This window comes from Anomaloglossus baeobatrachus, chromosome 11, assembly GCF_048569485.1.
Source record: "Anomaloglossus baeobatrachus isolate aAnoBae1 chromosome 11, aAnoBae1.hap1, whole genome shotgun sequence".
NCBI classification, from domain to species: Eukaryota; Metazoa; Chordata; class Amphibia; order Anura; family Aromobatidae; genus Anomaloglossus; species Anomaloglossus baeobatrachus.
This window is the reverse complement of record NC_134363.1, coordinates 106,784,736-106,801,517: the sequence shown is the minus strand read 5'-3', so window position 1 is coordinate 106,801,517 and position 16,782 is coordinate 106,784,736. Positions and strand designations below refer to the sequence as shown.

At 50.0% G+C, this 16,782-nt stretch overlaps 1 protein-coding gene across 1 annotated transcript in view; it reads right to left on the bottom strand.

Annotated features, from left to right (window-relative positions):
- LOC142257043 (NXPE family member 1-like) overlaps window positions 1-16,782 on the bottom strand; it is a 266,013-nt gene that overhangs the window by 51,762 nt on the left and 197,469 nt on the right. The window contains exon 4 of the mRNA XM_075329096.1: window positions 9,595-9,810. Within this exon, the coding sequence (XP_075185211.1) occupies window positions 9,595-9,810 (216 nt within the window). The remainder of the gene's footprint in view (window positions 1-9,594; window positions 9,811-16,782) is intronic.

The window sequence follows — 16,782 nt, the reverse complement described above, 5'->3', positions numbered from 1 at the left end:
AGACATCGGAGTCTGTGGTTGCCAGGGTATAAAATCCTTCCCTGGTGGCCGAATCCGGAGGGCAGGAGAGCTGCAAGCCCCCTGGCCCAGAAGCAATCTGAAGGTACAGCTGCATCCCAAGGGCCCGGTGTGGACTCCTGCAGAGAAGCACCATAGAGGGCCTGCGCAGCCTACCACACAGAAAAAGGGACGAACCACCGGTCCCAGCAGCAAGAGGGCCATTGCTAAATTCAGAGTGCAGGGTCCTATAGAAGAAAAGAAAGATCAGGGAGTAAGCCTCATACTCAACTGGCCAAAGAGATCACCCCCAGGCACTTCCAGGCCGGCCGGATCATCTTTACCACCTGTGATGGTCTCCCTGGACTAAACTGTTGCCAAGTAAAAGAAGAGAAGGTAAAGAGACTACTGTTTGTGCCTGTTTCTTTCACTGCCTGTCGGCCCTGCACCGTATTATTCACACCATAGACTCTCACGAACACCAACTGTTGCCCCTGGGTACCGCTCCACCTGTGGGGAGCAGGACCATCCAAGCTGCCATTCCATCAGCCCCGGAGGCCCCATACAGCAGTGGTGGCTTAATAGCCGCAAACCACAGGTGGCGTCATGACAACCATAAACTTTATTCACCAGCCATATTTAACTGACACCCACCAGGGCCACGGAGTCAGGCCCCGCCACCACTGACGACCCCCGGACTAGTCCGGCCCGGCACCGGGTGTCCCATAGCCCTGGGGTGGGCGAGTCACATGCACCCCCAACAATATTATGAAAAGGAGCGACGTGTCAACGATCAACGATTTTTTAAGTTTTTGCGATCGTTGATCTCGCTCCTATCACACGCTGCGATGTCGCTAACGACGCTGGATGTGCGTCACAAACACCGTGACCCCGACGATATATCGTTAGCGATGTCACAGCGTGTAAAGCACCCTTAAGTTGGTCCCAGAGTGCCGCCCCCCTTTTCATAGAATAACAAAAACTATGTGCATTTTGTTAATGATTTTGTCATGTATAATGGATAATCTGTATCACTGTATTTGTTGGAGCTACTGTATATTCTATGTGGGCGGATAAATGGGGTTCTACTATTGTAATCCACTACACTATATGATTAAGTCTACCTGCGTTCCACTGTGGAACTAATTCTCTTTACTATTGTGGTTTAATATCAGGCTGAATATCAGCCTTCTTTCGTGGAATGACACACTTCCGGGTACAGTGTACCACAGTGTAACGCATACATTCTTAGGATCCTTCTCTCCCTTAACTCCACGCATACGCTCCAACATAGATGCAAACATTCACACTGTGACCACACATACTGGTGTCGCTTCCTGTCCCGTGGCCGCGCTCGTACAGAGCGCTGTTGCTGGACCGGAAGTAACGTCAGATGCTGCACGGCTGTGCACTTTCCAATCTTTTGGCGCCAAATTCAATATAAAAGGGAATCACACACAACATATTACTATGTTTCCCTTGAGAAAGACGGTGAAACGCGCTTTGGGAGCTTCCCTGGGGTCCCTGGTATGTAGCTATATATCATATGATACCGATTATGTGCACGCTATAGGTAATTATTCTATATACCACTATTTTGGATAATCACAGATGTATGGTCACTCTTAAGAGTGCATTACACGCTGCGACATCGCTACCGATATATCGTCGAGGTCACGTAGTTAGTGACGCACATCCGGTGCCGGTAGCAACATCGCAGCGTGTGACACCAAGGAGCGGCGATCAACGATCGCAAAATCGTTCAAAAACGGTGATCGTTGACACGTCGCTCGTTTCCTTAATATCGCTGCTGCCACAGGTACGATGTTGTTCGTCGTTCCTGCGGCATCACACATCGCTATGTGTGACACCGCAGGAACGACGAACATCTCCTTACCTGCGTCTACCGGCAATGCGGAAGGAAGGAGGTGGGCGGAATGTTACGTCCATGGGGGACCCCTGACCCTCGGAGGATCGCCACCGGTTTTGGTAGTGGCGGGCCTGGGCCATCCTTTTCCTTCAGGCCCATCCTCCAAATCAGCCTCTCCGGAGGCGGCAACGGAAAACATGCCCCAACATATTTACAATCCCACAAGTTCGTGGGTGCCCTGCAAGTTTTCAGGCATGTCCATGAAGAGTAGTTCCTCATGCAACGGTAGCAAAGGGTCCCTACGGGGACTACTTGCCGGCAACGGCCGGGTCAATCACGGTGTCAATCAGGTATATGGTCACTCTTGGTGTCAATCAGGTGTATGGTCACTCTTAAGAGTGCATTACACGCTGCGACATCGCTACCGATATATCGTCGAGGTCACGTCGTTAGTGACGCACATCCGGTGCCGGTAGCAACATCTCAGCGTGTGACACCAAGGAGCAGCGATCAACGATCGCAAAATCGTTCAAAAACGGTGATCGTTGACACGTCGCTCGTTTCCTTAATATCGCTGCTGCCACAGGTACGATGTTGTTCGTCGTTCCTGCGGCATCACACATCGCTATGTGTGACACCGCAGGAACGACGAACATCTCCTTACCTGCGTCTACCGGCAATGCGGAAGGAAGGAGGTGGGCGGAATGTTACGTCCATGGGGGACCCCTGACCCTCGGAGGATCGCCACCGGTTTCGGTAGTGGCGGGCCTGGGCCATCCTTTTCCTTCAGGCCCATTCTCCAAATCAGCCTCTCCGGAGGCGGCAACGGAAAACATGCCCCAACATATTTACAATCCCACAAGTTCGTGGGTGCCCTGCAAGTTTTCAGGCATGTCCATGAAGAGTAGTTCCTCATGCAACGGTAGCAAAGGGTCCCTACGGGGACTACTTGCCGGCAACGGCCGGGTCAATCACGGTGTCAATCAGGTTAAACTTCGGTTTGATTCATTCATTTAAACAGGGTAACAGTACTGATGGTCCCAACGGGAACAACGGTGCAACGGTGGACTGCTGCCTTACTCAACAGTCCATTCTCAACCGTGGGGCTCCAGTGCCACCTTCACATGGTGCACTGCTCTGGACCCCGATGGTAGCTCGCTGCAGGTGATCTTTCTCCACATACATGCGGGCATGCACATCCGCTTTACACCTTTTTCGGGCAGCAATCTCCCGGCCCAGCTGGCGCTGCTGCCGCTCCCAGTATGGAGCGTCTGCCCGCTCCGTCTCGCTCTGTGCGGGGGTCGGACCCAGCCGGAGCTTCCCCATGCCGGCTACGACCGGCACCTTCTGCACTGGGGAACCCCGCTGTGACGTGGCCTGCTCGGCTGCCTTGCAGCGGCAACCCCGCGATGCCTCTGTGGTGCGATGGACTGGCCAGGTCGTCACAGGTACTACAACACACCCCCCCACCCTGAGACAGGCACATCAGCCAGACACAAAATCCTTGTTGCCTCCCTCCAGGTGATGTCCACACCAGGTGGGGTGGAGCCAGGCAGTTGGCCCCACCCTCTGAGGAGTTCACAGTCCTGGAGGCGGGAGAAGGAAGTCAGTCAGAGTTGAGTTCAGTTAGGAAAGTGAAGGAGTGAAGTGGTAGTGGAGGAGTAAACTGACCGTGTCCGGGTGTGTGGCCCGGGCACTAAGAGCAAGGTTGGCAGACGGTGGTGGCCGTCTGCAGGAGAGGCAGATCAACGCGGAACCATAGGACCGGGGACGGGCGGTGGCCCGCTGGTACCGAACTGGGGAGCGAAGTGAAGCCAGCACACTCAGGCAGGGCCTGCGGACCCCGACCAGGCTTGGAGCCGCCATTAGAGGTCAAATCCGTCAGTGACCGGAACCCCAGGGGTTTCCTAACAGCCAAGACCCGATTGAAGGCAACCGTCCAACCAACAGAAGGAAATACAGCTACCGCTAAAGCTAGAATTCCAAGGGCCAGAGCCTGCGGGCAAAAGGGCTCCTCCGGCGCATATACACGCTGGGGAACGGGTTACTGGAGGGATGCCATCGGGACCGAACATACACAAAGGTGCAGGGAAAGGCAGCCACCACCAACCGTCCAGGAGAAGCCACAGCAGCCGGCTGCGGGACCCGTCCATCCAGCCGTTTGGTTTACCAGAGACTTTGCGTACATTTGTGGCTGAGTGAGTACTACCGTGCCATCCGGCACCGCGCTGCGCAGTCCAAGCGACCCTGCATCCATCCAACCCTACCTCCCCGTCATCTCACCGGGCCCACCAACCCCTACCCACGGAGGGGGAAAACAACATCCCAGCTGCACATCGCTATGTGTGACACCGCAGGAACGACGAACATCTCCTTACCTGCGTCCACCGGCAATGCGGAAGGAAGGAGGTGGGCGGGATGTTACGCCGCGCTCATCTCCACCCCTCCGCTTCTATTGGCTATTTGGGTATTGCAATGATAGTTTTTTTTTACAACTAGTACCACCTGTGTATGGAGATATTTTATATAGAATTGCTTAGGCCTATTATACTTAACATATTCAGTATTTATTTGATCAGCACTTTGCACTTTATTTATGCATATATATCATTTATGATATTCTGAATATTTGTCTAGTAATCCCCTATTCAATTGTTTATACTATTTCCTTACAATTTAACCTTGTTGGTACATGATACAGGTATACTTGCAATATACAACTTATTATAGACACTAGTAGAGGTATTTATTATATTTATGATATTGATTATTTATTTATAACTATCTACCAGGTGATTACCCAAGGGTAATTTATTTCACTGTATAATTTCTCCGTTTTATCCCCTCTATATTTTAAACTCCAATCTTCCTATAATAAAAATATTGTGATTAAATTGTGTGTTTCGGTACAATTTTGTGTAGGTATGTATGTGGAATCGCAATAGTTTTCTCATATATTATTTATTTTAACCCCTGATAGACCTCCATGGTATCTGTCCCCTACTAGCAGCTCCATTATTCCTTGCCCATTTCTCTCTCCCCTGTATTTTCTGAGTGCCAGTACTGTTTATTTCTTTATCTAATAATACTGCTCTTAGCTGCAATTAATGTAGGGAAAGAGGCTGGAGAAGGGATAGTGTATTAGTGCATCACCAGGCCCTGATGGCATTCACCCTCGGGTATTAAGGCAGTTAAGTAATGTGATAGACAGGCCTCTATTTCTTATATTTAAAGACTCTATAGAAACTGGGTCTGTTCCACTGGATTGGCGGCTAGCAAATGTGGTACCAATATTCAAAAAGGGATCTAAAAGGGAACCTGGAAACTATACAGTAGACCAGTAAGCTTAACATCTGTTGTGGGTAAGATGTTTGAACGGTTTTTAAGGGATGCTATTATGCAATATCTCAATGTTAACAAATGTTTAACTCCATATCAGCACGGATTTATGAAGGATCGCTCGAGTCAAACTAATCTTATCAGCTTCTACAAGAATGTAAGCTCTCAAATGGACCGAGGAGAATCATTGGATGTCATTTATCTTGACTTCAGTAAAGCATTTGACACTGTCCCACATAAAAGATTGATAAGTAAAATGAGAAAACTTGGGCTTGGGGAAAATGTGTGTAGATGGGTACGTAGCTGGCTTAGTGGAAGAAAACAAAGAGTGGTTATTAATGGCGCATACTCAGATTGGGCCGGGGTTACTAGTGGGGTGCCACAGGGGTCTGTATTGGGCCCCCTACTATTTAATATATTTATTAATGATCTGGTGGATGGTTTACAGAGTAAAATATCAGTATTTGCAGATGATACAAAACTATGTAAGGTAGTTAACACAAAGGAGGACAGTTTTCAACTACAAATGGATTTGAGTATATTGGAGAATCGGGCTGAAAAATGGCAAATGAGGTTTAACACTGATAAGTGTAAGGTTATGCACATGGGAAGGAGAAACAGATGCTACGATTACATACTAAATGGGAAACTGCTGGGGAAATCAGACATGGAAAAAGACTTAGGCATCTTAGTCAATAAGAAGCTAAATTGGAGTGTCCAGTGTCAGGCAGCTGCCACCAAAGCAAATAGGGTCATGGGATGTATCAGAAGAGGTCTGGGGGCATGAGATGAAAATATCATTCTCCCTCTGTACAAATCACTTGTCAGACCACACTTGGAGTATTGTGTGCAATTTTGGGCGCCAGTGCTCAAGAAAGACATTACTGAACTTGAAAGGGTTAAGAGGCGGGCGACTAAAATAATAAATGGAGTGGGTGCATTACAATACCCAGAAAGGTTATCAAAATTCGGTCTATTTACTCTAGAAAAGAGAAGACTTAGAGGAGACCTAATAAATATCTACAAGTAAATCAGATGGCAATACAGAGATCTCTCCCATGATCTGTTTGTACCAAGGACTGTGACAAGAACAAGAGGGCATTCTCTTCGTTTGGAGGAAAGAAAATTTCTACATCAGCATAGAAGAGGGTTCTTCACGGTAAGAGCAGTGAGGCTCTGGAACTCTCTTCCTGGGGAAGTGGTGATGGCCAACTCACTGAATGAATTTAAGAGAGGAATGGATGCTTTTCTTGAAAGCAACAGTATAGAAGGTTATGAATAACATAATATTACATCTGGAGCGCGGCTTCCTCTGGGATCGCTGGTGCGTCCAAGTCGGGATGAGGTACTTTCTGGATGCAGGGCGTGGGGCTGGTACGGGTGTCGGAGCGATGGCGGGCTGACTGCTCGCATCTTCTGCAGGCGGGTCTTTGCAGGCTGGTAGAACGGACTCCGCTGCCTGTGTTGGTGGCAGCGGACCGAGCAGGGGAGCAGCGGCAACCGGTACGGGCGGTGGGGGAGGCGATATAGAGGGCAGGGGCAGACAGGGTCCCTCAGCGGCCGGGTCCTGGGGGACATAGGGGCGTGGGTCGCTTACCCGCTCCTCCACGGTTGCTTCCACTTCGCATGCTCGCACAGCCGCAGCCGGTTCCTCTACTTCGACTATCCATTGTCGGGAGTAGTGGCCGGGCTTGCTGCACCTGTAACAAATTGGAGGCCCATACTGTGAGTCATTGGCCCTTCTCCACTGCATCCAGGGGACGTCCTCCGGGTTGTCGGCGAGCTGCATCCTCCCCGGGGGTTTGGATCTCGTCGGAGACTGGAGTGCGGCGAGGATCTTGGCGAGGTCTCCATCCATGGGCAGCCAGCTCCTCCATCATTCCGCCAGGGGCTGCAGGGGCTGAGGGAGCTGGGAGAGGAGGGGCTACCAAGATGGGAGCCGTCTCAGCTGGCCATGGGGCCGCTTCAGGGACGTCGGACGCTGGGGGCTGCAGAGCTTTGATGGCCCGTTCTTTCAGCACGGCAAAGTCCACATTAGGGTGTTCTAGGGCCCACAGCCGGAGTTTCTTACAGTCCTCCGGGGATCCCATCCCCTGCACGAACTGCTCGACTAACATTTTGTTGCTATCCGCATCATTAATGGTATCCACCCGCTTCAGTGCACGGAGGAAAGTTTGCAGGCGCAAGGCATAGTCTCTAATACTATCGGCAGGCCGCTAGCGACATTGATAAAACTACATCCGCAGCTCGGCTTCGGTGTGGGTCTCGAGGGAGATCACAGGGAGGTGCAGGGAGATCACAGGGAGAAGTGATGTGTGTGTGTGAGAGAGATCTGATGTCAGCCAGACGCAGGGGAGCACAGCTGCAGGGAGATCACAGGGAGAAGTGATGTGTGTGTGTGTGTGTGTGAGATCTGGTGTCAGCCAGACGCAGGGGAGCACAGCTGCAGGGAGATCACAGAGAGAAGTGATGTGTGTGTGTGTGTGTGTGAGATCTGGTGTCATCCAGATGCAGGGGAGCACAGCTGCAGGGAGATCACAGGGAGAAGTGATGTGTGTGTGTGTGTGTGTGTGTGTGTGTGAGAGAGATCTGATGTCAGCCAGACACAGGGGGGCACAGGTGCAGGGAGATCACAGGGAGAAGTGATGTGTGTGTGTGTGTGTGTGTGTGTGTGTGTGTGTGAGATCTGGTGTCAGCCAGACGCAGGGGAGCACAGCTGCAGGGAGATCACAGGGAGAAGTGATGTGTGTGTGTGTGTGTGTGTGAGATCTGGTGTCATCCAGACGCAGGGGAGCACAGCTGCAGGGAGATCACAGGGAGAAGTGATGTGTGTGTGTGTGTGTGTGTGTGTGTGAGAGATCTGATGTCAGCCAGACACAGGGGAGCACAGCTGCAGGGAGATCACAGGGAGAAGTGATGTGTGTGTGTGTGTGTGTGTGTGTGTGTGAGATCTGATGTCAGCCAGACGCAGGGGAGCACAGCTGCAGGGAGATCACAGGGAGAAGTGATGTGTGTGTGTGTGTGTGTGTGTGTGTGTGTGTGTGTGAGAGAGATCTGATGTCAGCCAGACGCAGGGGAGCACAGCTGCAGGGAGATCACAGGGAGAAGTGATGTGTGTGTGTGTGTGTGTGTGTGTGTGTAAGATCTGATGTCGGCCAGACGCAGGGGAGGCATGCAGCATATCTGCTGGGAGTTCACAGGAGGATCTGGGAGCCATACAGATGCCCTGGGCTGGTAAGTATGACGATCCTGGAATGGGGGGGGTCTGCTTTTTGTGGGGGGTAAACTTACCCCCAACCATGTCTCCTTGAGAATAAGACACCCCCTGAAAATAAGACCTAGCGCTTTTTTCAGGGTAAAAACAAATATAAGACAGTGTCTTATTTTCGGGGAAACAGGGTAGAAACTGTCAGTGGTTGCTATAGGAACAAAATAAACTGTCTGTTGGTTTAAGAAGCTTATGTGTGAGGTAATAAGATGGAGAGACGGATAGAGAGAGAGAGAGAGACAGAAAAAGACAGACAGACAGAGACAGACGGGGAAAGAGACAGACAGGCAAAAAGACAGATGGGCAAAGAGACAGACGGGCAAAGAGACAGACCTGGAAAGAGACAGATGGGCAAAGAGACAGCCGGGCAAAAAGACAGCCTTGGAAACAGACAGCCTTGGAAAGAGACAGCTGGGCAAAGGGACAGCCGGTCAAAGGGACAGACGGGCAAAGAGACAATGGGTAAAGAGACAGACGGGCAAACAGACAGACCTGGAAGAGACAGACGGGCAAAGAGACAGACCTGGAAAGAGACAGACGGTGAAAGAGACAGGATAGTAAAAGAGACAGCCAGGCAAAGAGACAGCCGGGCAAAGAGACAGCGGGGCAAAGAGACAGCCAGGCAAAGAGACAGAAGGGGAAAGAGACAGACAGGGAAAGAGACAGACAGGGAAAGAGACAGACAGGGAAAGAGACAGACGGGCAAAGAGACAGACGGGCAAAGAGACAGACCTGGAAAGAGACAGACGGGGAAAGAGACAGCCCTGGAAGGAGACAGCCCTGGAAAGAGACAGCCCTGGAAAGAGACAGCCCTGGAAAGAGACAGACAGATAGAGAGAGTGACAGACAGACACAGACAGACACAGAGATAGAGACACAGAGATAGAGAGAGACAGACAGAGAGACTGATACATAGACAGACAGAGAAACTGATACAGATAGAGACAGACACACAGAGACAGACAGAAACTCAAAGAAAAATAGTTACTATCCCGGGCAACGCCCAGGTACTACAGCTAGCTGCATATAAAAATCAGTTTAGAGAGAGAGAGACAATCCTATAGGATATATATGACAAACACTGACATGAAATGATATTTTGATTAAACTCAAAACTTACTCTTCACATTTCTCTGAAAATAAAGTAGCCACAATCTTAATGTTGAGTCTCCAAAAATGTAAATGAACTTGTTCGTGAAGCATTTATTCAGATTATCCAAGGTTTTATATGCCAGCATATTGCATCCCTTTGGGTGCCACACATCTTTCAGAACATATCCACTGGGATACTCCAACTTTGTTCCAATTTTGCATGTTTCATTAATGAGACTGACCCCTGTTAAAAGCAAACATAATAACATTAATGATAAAGATAATAAACAAAACAACATTTCATAGTGTTCTTCAAAACTTTGTCTCAGGAGCCTGCGGGTCTTTAGTTGGCCAGTGCAGCTATCCAAACCACAACTGTATGCCAAACTAAGAAAATTCCTACTAACAAAATGAGAGACAATTATTAATTCATAAAAAACAGTGTTTTTAAGTTACTGAAAAAAATAGTTTCAAAATATATGCCAGCTAAGAAACATTGATGAGAAAGATACAGACACACAGATACAATTGTAGCCATCAAAAGTGATTGTTAACTGTCAGAGGCTCTAAACACAGATGTGAGCAAGGCCTACACTTCCAAGCAGCGCTATTCTTGACTTCAAGAAGATGAGAACTTCATTTTTAAGCCTTGTGGACCCAGGGTAAGATCAGGGCCGGCGTCAGCACCCGGCATACCCGGGCAAATGCCGGGGCCCTGGAGAGCTGGGGGGGGGCCCACTCGGCCTCATCGCTTCTGCTGCCCCCGGGTCGGGCCCACTCGCCTTCAGTTTTGCTGCCCTCGGGCCGAGTTCTGGGCACCGCAGTCCTCGGCAGGAAACCGTGGCTGCCATTGTGGCACCCCAGGGTTGCCACAGTAACAACACAAAGGGTTAACTCCCCACACACAACACCAAGACCTCCTGGCCAGAAGGGGGAGACCAAGCTGCTTCCCTGTATATTCTGGTGGGGGGCAGGAAATGGTCAGAAGTAGTTTCAGTTTGGAAGTTCAGTGCAGAGCACTGAGGAGACAGGATCTGCAGGTTGGAAGCTGGCTTTAGCTCACCTCAGGATCCACTGACCAATTCCAGGCCTAGCTGAGGGTCTGAGGAAAGGAGACAGATTACACAGAGAACATTCCTGGGAGGCAGAGCATTGCTGAGCTCATCCCAGTGGAGCACAAGAACGGATGCTGGATCCGAGACTGCAGGTTACATACTGTACAGTTACCACCAGAGAAGTGAAGATTCCAGATCTTTCACCTGTACCACAGACACAAGCAACATAGGAGAGTTCAGGAACATACTAGGAAGGACTCGAGTTGCCTGTCAGGTCGGTACCTAGGAGCAGAGCACAGCAGAGCCGGCTGCATAGTTCACAGCAGCAGGCCACAGACACACAGTGCAGGCAAGGAAGCCAAAACGGCCCGGCTGGGTGGGAGAAGCCCTGAACCCCTCACAGACTCCGTGGACAGTACTCTGCTGAATACCATCATCAGTAAAGGACAAAGAAACTGCAAAACCGTGAGTCTGCCTGTTTATTGTGCTCGTGTCCTGCACTCCCCCATAGACTACTAACACACTGCCCCGGGGAAAAGGCTCTACCCGTGGGGAGCCGTCCCATCTCAAGCTGCCTTCCATCACCCCGGAGGTTCTGCAGCAGCGGTGGTCATCTCTGATCACATTCCACGGGTGGCGTCACGAACATAACCCCCCTTTTTATTGTGGAACCAGGGAGCACAGACCGGGTCACGACACCGTGATCCCCTTTCCAGAAGCGACCCCTTGGCCCGGTTCTGGGTATCCCCTTAACCCCTGGCGACACAACTTTGGCGTCACGAACAGGATGCGGACTGGACCCGGCTGCAACCCGGGTGACGTGTGCCTGTAAAGACTTATTGCATCGCATAAAAGACTTGCACTGTGAATTGTTGCAACAAAGAAAGGACTTTAAACTTTGCAAACATACCTGGAAAAATCCAAAAACATCATTAATAAAATTTTCCAGGCGCCATCTTTAATCGCGCCATTAGCTGCTACGCGCGGGAAAACATCGCGCCAAAACTAAGACTCCGCCTACCGCTTGCAGAGGAGGTGCGCTCGGTGCTGCGACCCGAACGAAAACGCAGAAAAGTGTCCCAGGCTTGCTGTCAAGAAGACTGGTGAAATTAACTAAGGGGGCGCAAAGATGTCGCAGCAGGGAGATGCTGTTGTGCCCGGCGGTGCAGCGGCACCTATCATGCCGTTCCTGATGCCGTACACCCCGAGTGCAGTGTGGCTGCCGCAGTACTCAGGTGAGCCCAACACACTTAATGACTTTATCGGAAAGCTAAAAATCTACTACAGCATGTACCCCCTGACAGAAGCTCAGCGTGTTGGTATGCTTATGGGACAGTTAACTGGCAATGCCCAGCGGGAGGCTACATCCAGGCCAGACGATGCAAAGGACACTGTAGAGCATATAATAGCTGGACTAAAAGCAGCTTTTGAATCCACTGTTGGCAGCCGGGCTAAAATGAGGTTCTTTGGATGCAAGCAAAAACCTAGAGAGAGCGCAAGAGACTTTGCCTTAAACTTGCAGGAGGCGCTCAGAGCACTTAAATTAGCAGAACCTGCCTTAGCCCCTGGAGCAGATAAGCTGCTGATAGACCAATTCCTGGATGGACTCTCATCCCCTTCCCACCGGGGACAACTGAGCATGATGGTGATCCAGGATCCAGGACTAACATTTGCCCAGCTAAAGGATAGAGCCATCCGCCTCCAGCAGGTGGAGGAGCCGCAGGATATAGACTCTGTTCAACACCTTACAACGGCACCCCAGCAGCCAGTAGTGCCGGTGACATCGGCCATGTCAGCGGCTGCTGCTAACCACCTGGGGCCCATCACTAATGAGGCTCTCCATCAAAGGCTTGATGCTCTGACAGACACCGTTGCTTCCATGGCTAGAATCGTCCAGGAGCTGCGTGGATCCAAGTCTGCACCCAAGATTGAGCTGACGACCAGCAAGGAGGATGTCCCGTGGATGAGGCCTAGGAGATACCAAGCGACGAGAGGACGACCCAGCGACCGCTACCAGCCGGATGGACAGCCCATTTGCCGCCGTTGCAATGAGCCAGGTCACTTTGCCCGTGAATGTGCTTTAAATGGGGATCCCCTGGGGAGGCGGGCCGCTCCTCAGGAATGAACTCTCAAGGTCCTTCACCCTGGCACGACAAGTATGTGGGGGGACGTCCAGTCATCCCCATCGTGCTGGATGGCATTCCGCTCAACGCCTTGCTGGACACTGGTTCCCAAATATCATCAATTCCGCATGTCCTTTATAAGAGGTACTGGGCTGATTCAGACGTTAGCAGTGGTCCATCTAATGTTGCATTGAATATATGGGCTAGCAATGGTGAATTAGTACCACAGGTTGGTTTCAGAGAAATGACCATTAAGATTGGGAGAGTAGAATTGCAGAATCAGGGTATTATCATTGTTGATGTTGACCGACGAGAACGTGAACCAACTATGCTGCTAGGAATGAATGTAATTGAAAATTGTTTTGCAGAGGTAATTACTGTCTTGCAGCAGATCGTCGAGACTGCCAAACCTGGGCAACAGAGACTCCTGCAGAAGGAAATTAAAGCCTTGATGCTGAAGCAGCAGGTAGAAATGTCAGGAGGTGAAATTGGCAGTGCAAGGGTAAGTGACCCAATACCCATTTAAATTCCTCCCAAAACTGAAATGCTGGTCTGGTGTAGAGCCGCAATAGGCATCAGAGGGCGAGACTATCAGGCCCTGGTAGAACCTGCGTACTCAGACAGCAGGCCCACTGTATTGACGGCCAGAGGAATAGTTGAGGTACACAGGGGAAGAGTGCCAATACGCCTTCTAAATTGTGGGGAAGATGAGGTCACCCTACCTAAGTATGCTACCATGGCTAAGCTATATACGGTTGATAACAACTCCATCACCACCGTTGAGCCCTTGAAGCCGTCAAGTCAGGCGGAAGACAATGGCTCAGAGGGAAAGCTGGAGGATTGGTGCCAAAAGCTACATGTAGGTACCAATTCTACACCCTCCCATCAAAAGCATGGAGTATACAGGGTAGTGAAAGAATATGAACAAATATTCAGCAAACACCCATTAGACTTTGGGCAGATCAAAGGGGTAGAGCACACTATACCCACTGGTAACCATCCACCAATAAAGGAGAGGTATAGACCAGTACCACCAGCTCACTACCAATGCGCCAAAGACATGCTCAAAGAAATGAAAGAAGCAGGGGTAATAAGAGACAGTTGTAGCCCCTGGGCAGCCCCACTAGTGCTAGTTAGAAAAAAAGATGGGACCATGAGGATGTGTGTAGACTACAGACGGATCAACCGCATTACACACAAGGATGCATACCCATTACCTAGGATAGAGGAGTCATTGGCTGCATTAAAATCCGCTACTTACTTTTCCACCCTAGATCTGACTAGTGGGTATTGGCAAGTTCCTGTGGCAGAGGCTGACAAGGAGAAGACAGCGTTCACCACGCCGATGGGCCTCTGTGAGTTCAATTGTATGCAGTTTGGACTCTGCAACGCACCTGGAACCTTCCAGCGACTGATGGAGTGCTGCCTAGGACATAAGAACTTCGAAACTGTCCTCCTGTACCTGGATGACGTCATAGTCTACTCCAAGACCTATGAACAGCATCTACAAGACCTGGCAGAAGTGTTTGAAGCCTTATCTGGATACGGCATGAAAATCAAGCCATCCAAGTGTCACCTTCTAAAGCCAAGGGTACAGTACCTGGGACATGTCGTGAGCTCAGAAGGGGTAGCACCAGATCCTGAAAAGGTTACCGTGATCAGAGATTGGCCGAGACCCACTAGCGTGAAAGAGGTGAGGCAATTCCTGGGACTGGTGGGCTACTATAGAAGATTTATAAAAGGGTTCACGAAGCTAGCAGCTCCCCTACAAGACATCCTGGTAGGACAGTCAAAGAAGTCTGCAGCCCGAAATCCTCCTTTCCAGTGGAGTGATGAGAGAGAAGAGTCCTTTAAGAAGTTGAAGTGGGCACTGACAGGAGAAGAGATCCTGGCATATCCAGATTACTATCAACCCTTCATTTTGTACACGGATGCCAGCAACGTAGGACTGGGAGCAGTATTGTCTCAAAAGCAGGAAGGCAAGGAGAAAGTTATTGCCTTTGCAAGCAGGAAGCTCCGGCCTACTGAAAGAAACCCAGAGAATTACAGCTCCTTCAAGTTAGAACTACTGGCAGTAGTTTGGGCTGTAACAGAGCGTTTCAAACACTACCTGGCAGCTGCAGAATTTACCATCTTTACTGACAACAATCCGTTGACCCACCTGGACTCTGCAAAACTAGGTGCGCTGGAACAGCGATGGATAGCCCGACTGTCAAACTACAACTTTGTCATCAAGTACAGGGCAGGCCACAAGAATGGGAATGCAGATGCCTTATCTCGGATGCCACACTCGGGGGACGTGGAAGAGGAACCGGAGGGACTGGAAGAAATTGAGCTGCCGGCCTTTCACCGTCCTAAGATGGGACAGTATCAACCGAGTGTCTACCAAAAACAACAGCAGGCAACTCTCAACCCATTAGCACACCACGGATGGGCTGACACACAAGACAGTGATCCAGCTGTGAAGCTAGTGAAAGAACTGCTTACACAACAAGGTGCATACCCTAATCAGAATGCCCCAGCTGAGACACAACATCTCTGGAAAGAGAGAGGTAAATTGTTCCTGTACCAAGGGAAGCTCTGTAGAAGGCACACCAATCCAAAAACACATGAGTTGGTCTGGCAGATCATCGTGCCCAAGAGAGACGTCAAGATGGTTCTGGAAGCTTACCACGACGGTGCTGATCATTTTGGTTGGAAAAAGTTGGAAGTGCTCTTAAGAGAGAGATTCTACTGGGTTGGCATGAGAAAATCAATTGAAGATTGGTGTAGAAAATGCGGACCGTGCAACCTCAGAAGAAAGGATCAACAGAACCAGAGAGCTCCACTCCAGTCCATAGTAACCAAGCAACCACTCGAGCTAGTCGCATTAGACCACGTCAAGTTGTCACCAAGCCGGTCCGGCTATGTTTATGCCTTAACCATCGTGGACCATTACTCACGCTTCTTAGTGGTGGTACCCGTGAAAGACCTTACAGCTAGAACAGCAGCTAAAGCATTCCAGACGTACTTTTGCAGACCCCATGGTTACCCAGAACAAGTCCTTGCAGATCAAGGTCCAGCTTTCGAATCACAGATCTTCCAAGAATTCTGCAACATGTATGGCTGTAAAAAGATCCGCACAACAGCATACCATCCCCAAACAAATGGCTTATGTGAGAAGATGAACCATATTGTGATTGACCTGTTGAAGACCTTACCAGAGTCGGAAAGAAATCAATGGCCAGAGAAATTGCCAGACTTGGTGGACTTGTACAATCATGTCCCGGTGAGTTCTACAAACTGCACCCCCGCTTACCTCATGCGTGCAAGGCCCGGTAAACTGCCAATTGATTTAGATATGGGAATTCTGAAGCCAGATGCAGAAGTTCAAGAATCCAATTGGGATACCCTACGTCAGCAGCAGTATCGCCAAGTACAAGAGTGCGTAGAGAAAAGTCTCCAACAAGCTAGGGGAAGACAGGAGAGAAACTTCAACCAGCATGCTCTAGCAACCCCATTGCAACCTGGTGACCAAGTTCTCAAGAGGAAACGGCGCACAAACAAATTGGATAATCAGTGGGAAACCACCCCATATACAGTCTTACCATCAAGTATGGATAATCCCAAAGTGTGTCTCATCAGTAAGGATGAAGGAAGGACATCAGCTGTCGTGTCAAGAGATCAACTCAAACCGTGTCCTGAAACCCTGAAGACACCAGAAGTCACCTTACCCATACAGGTACAACCTGTCAAGGAGGAAGAAGATGTGTTCCATACAGTCTTAGGAGATTTCCCAAAAACATGGCCAAATTACTATGGAGCAGTAGTAGTCCCAATGATCGCCTTCCCTCAAGTGGCGGAACCAACATCAGAATCCATACCACAAGAAGTCCCAAGACATGAAGAACTGGAAGTTGAAACCGTAGAGGAAGAACAGATTCCTGGTCCCAGTGAGCTTGCCAGTCCTACAGTCAGTCCACCATCCTCACAAGTACCAGAAACACCAAATAGGTACACTTCCACCCACACCATTATGCTAAGTACACCCAGTACACC